This window comes from Helianthus annuus, chromosome 8, assembly GCF_002127325.2.
Source record: "Helianthus annuus cultivar XRQ/B chromosome 8, HanXRQr2.0-SUNRISE, whole genome shotgun sequence".
Classification (NCBI taxonomy): Eukaryota; Viridiplantae; Streptophyta; class Magnoliopsida; order Asterales; family Asteraceae; genus Helianthus; species Helianthus annuus.
This window is the reverse complement of record NC_035440.2, coordinates 68,687,014-68,690,670: the sequence shown is the minus strand read 5'-3', so window position 1 is coordinate 68,690,670 and position 3,657 is coordinate 68,687,014. Positions and strand designations below refer to the sequence as shown.

Genomic DNA, 3,657 nt, shown 5'->3' with positions numbered 1-3,657 from the left:
ATTTTGTAAAAGCAATTGAGACTAAACACGCTTTGAAATAATATAATAAGATTCGAGTCTTAGTGGTTTAAAATAAAATAAATCGTATTCGTCGAATGTTATAACTTTATTTGTAATTCGTAAAGTCGCCAAAATAAATGTACTTTCGTATTTATTTTATAAGAAAATTCAAACTTCGATATGTGTCGTTTATATAATATAAAGATGTTTGATATATGTTGGATTTTTTTACGAAAACGGACAGAGTTTCCTCTGTTCTTGGACGATCCGACATCTAAAGTGTCGATTTATTTTCAAAATTCAATCAATTACTCAACACTGTAACAATATATATAAGATTCTTGTCAAAGTATATCAAAAGTAAACTAATATCGATTCTGGTCGAGCTCGGTCGCGTATAACTATAACTTTTCATAACAACGAAATAGATAAAGAGAATTTTCGTGTCGTTTAAACTTTTACCGCGTCTTGCGTTTGACCAGTTGACCCGACAGTTGACTGCCGTTGACTGGGGTTTGGCCAGTTGACTTTCGTCGACTAATTTTGACCGTGTCGTGAACGAGAACCACCCAAAACTGACCTGAACCGTAATCTGAACTGAAATCTGACCGAACCAAATCGTGACCTGAGGTGGACTAAGTTTGGCCCGTAACCTGTCTTGTTGAACCGAACCGAACCAAGACCCGAGATGTCACCCGAACCGACACTTGATTGAACTTGAACCAACCCACAAACTTGAAACGTGAATAAAACCACCACCATTACCGCCACTGCCGTAGACAGCATGGCTCCGGCGGTGAGCGCCGCCGTCGGCCAACACCACCCCCCTCCCCCCATCAATATCATCCTCGTCTTCAAACACATCGGCATCATATGGCCGGAAAAGCTTAGAACTTATAAGGTTCTGATAAAAAAAAATAGGCTAAGGAGTATGAAAAAAATAGGGACCAGATCTTACCGGTATGTCGTCGGTACGTCGCCACGTTTTTCCGGCCGCCAGGGATCGACCGGTGTTTGGTTGGTTCTCCGTTTACTCTGTCGTTCCCTCTCTTTCTGCTCTCTCTCACTCTCTCGCTCTGATCTCGCCGCCACACGCCACCACCATCTGGTGGTGGCATCCATTAAATCAGAAAATATAGGGGGTGTCGGGTGGTAATTTAGGATGAATCAGGAGGTTTAGGGTTTCTCATATGTAGGAGAAGAGGGATACAGTGTGTGTGTGCGTGAATTGTATCGAGAGGGAGAGAACACTTGAGTTTTTGAGAAGATAGAATTTTTCATGTGTGTGTATTGTCTGTGTTTGAGTTTGTGGTAGGCAAGAGAAATGGATGAGGTTACTTGGAAGGGAATTAGGTATGAACGGCTGGACAAATGAAGCTATAGGGTTCACTATCCCTTATATAGCTAGGTTAAATTAGTGGGCTTTGGGCTTGGGCCCAAGGCCCACAAGCCCAATCCCTGTATTTAAGTGGCCCGAATTTTCCTATGAGACCCGTTATCAAACCCGATGTCTCCGTAAAGTCAAATGATAAAATTTTATTATTAAAATACGTGAAGCATAATCAGTAGTCGTTTGTGCGCTCGATCGTCGATTATGGTTAATTTCGCGTAAAGTCGCGTTATTTGTCGATCTAACCGTTTTTCGTTCCGTTTTCGACTACGGTAGTTAAAATTTAATCACGATTCATACTAATTATATCGCAAAAGTTTAGTTTTGGAAGTAATTACGCGTGTCCGATGCTTTCGTTTGTCGACGGTGCGTTCCTGCATTCGCGTTTTTCTTTCACGTTTACGTTTTGTGGCGTACGGAAGCACGACAAATTCACAAAAATTAAATTCATAAATATAAAATATTCGTAGAAAATCCGTATTTGTCTGCGTTGTCAGTATTTCGTACAGTTTCAGTTCGTTGTCGTTCAATGTTAAGCGGATTTTTCCGCAATTCACCGTTTGCGTACTGTAATGTCGGTTAGATGTTCCTAGGCACTCCACAAGCCTAATCAAGTTAATCTACATCTTAAACACTATTTGTTAACGCCTAAACATTTGTTAATCACTTAATTAGACGCCGTTAATTACCGGTTGTCACACATAACAGTTCGCATCCCACAACGACCACCTCCATGTGCAAGCCTCATAGCATCTAGCGACCCGCAAAGCATGTAACAACGAGTCAACAACAAAGTTGAGTGAGTTCACGGTTGGTTGTCCATTTTAGAGTTGTTTCCAAAAATGTAGTTTAACCTTAATCAGCTATCCAGCCGTGGGGGTTACCCCATAGTTCGAAAACGTTTATTAGTTAACCATTTCATGTCCACCTTCCCTGGCTATCCAGCCCGGCACTCCAGTCGTGGGGGCTACCCCATTATTTAAACTTCCAGACTCGTTTATCATATCGACTACTAACGAGAATTAATTGTGCCCTAGCGTCAGTGTCTATCATCACCGACGTGCCATAGTCCATTAGTACACGCCCGTCCGACTGGCACGGTGTGAGGTTTGTTAAACCTAAAAGCGTTATTAACTAATGACCCGCTCGCCATAGCCTCGGCGATTAAGTCGATATAAAGGGAGGGACTTCGCTGATAGACTTCTAGTCTAGTAAGTCTAATTCTGTCACAACAGGACCAGGAATTCTAATTCCTGAACACGTCCCAAGGACGAGGAATCCCTATTCCTGAACCCATTCCCATTCCCACCGGGAATTTACCATGCTATGTAGAAAATTGTGAACTCACCTCGGTTTGCTCGGTTAGGCTCTCAAAAATAGCTAACAGTCAAGGTTGGTCAATCACGTCCTAATATGATTACCAGTTAGTCATTTAGTGGTTTCACATAGAGCACAAAGTTCCTACACGTATCTACTACATAACATGCATTCACTTTAATAGTTTACGCTCATATAAACATTCCACCTATAGCTACTCAAGAACAAGCATACGATATTGCACATATTACTTTCATTGACATATAACATGTTAGATCATCCTCAGATAACATACTCGACATTTAGATACGCAATTTACTACTTATGTCTTTTCAGCCTTAATATCCAAAACTGGGCTGTTTTCGGACATTTTAATAAAATAGTTAACTTACTCCAAAAATTCCCAACTTTTTACAGAAGGTGCTAAACGATCAAAATATTATTTTGTAATAATCTCGGGATCCGATTCATTATCAATATTTTACAAAAAAATCATTTACCAGACTGCAATCAGATTCATTACTTTCTGACTGCAGTCCACAGAATAATTTATTAAGAATTCATCGTAAGTCCGATTAACGAAATTCCAGTGGGAGAATTACAACGACATCAGTTTCCATCTACAGTAGAAATTTCATGACGTAGTTCTACACAGATTTCAAGTTATGGCGAAAAACATAACACATATTTTATGCAGTAAAAACGCAGCTTGAGCTGCTGTCCAAAAACAGACCTTTAAAAATAGTAAACGAAGTCCAAAAATTATGATTCCAGTGCCATTAGAACCGTATTTCGAAATAGTACGTTATAGACTCAAGAAAATCAGTTTTTCGTTAAATATTGACCTGTTTACAGCCAACTGAAGTTGGCTGTAAAGGCTTGGAAAGAAGCTGTTTTCAGCTTTTAGCTTTCTAACTCGTGTTCGATTGATTCCGTTAACGTGTTTAGTG

At 40.1% G+C, this 3,657-nt stretch overlaps 1 protein-coding gene across 2 annotated transcripts; it reads right to left on the bottom strand.

Moving 5' to 3' along the window:
• Positions 1-286: 286 nt before the first annotated feature.
• Positions 287-1,365, bottom strand: LOC110873119. 2 transcript variants are annotated; one of them, XM_022122044.2, is made up of 2 exons: positions 959-1,365; positions 287-886 (listed from the first exon to the last, which is right to left on the bottom strand). In XM_022122044.2, exons 1-2 carry the CDS (start codon positions 1,120-1,122, stop codon positions 538-540), a joined length of 513 nt encoding a protein of 170 aa, XP_021977736.1. In that variant the 5' UTR covers positions 1,123-1,365; the 3' UTR covers positions 287-537. The 2 variants fall into 2 exon arrangements, with proteins under 2 accessions (XP_021977736.1, XP_021977738.1); XM_022122046.2 differs by having other exon boundaries at positions 287-852.
• Positions 1,366-3,657: the final 2,292 nt, after the last annotated feature.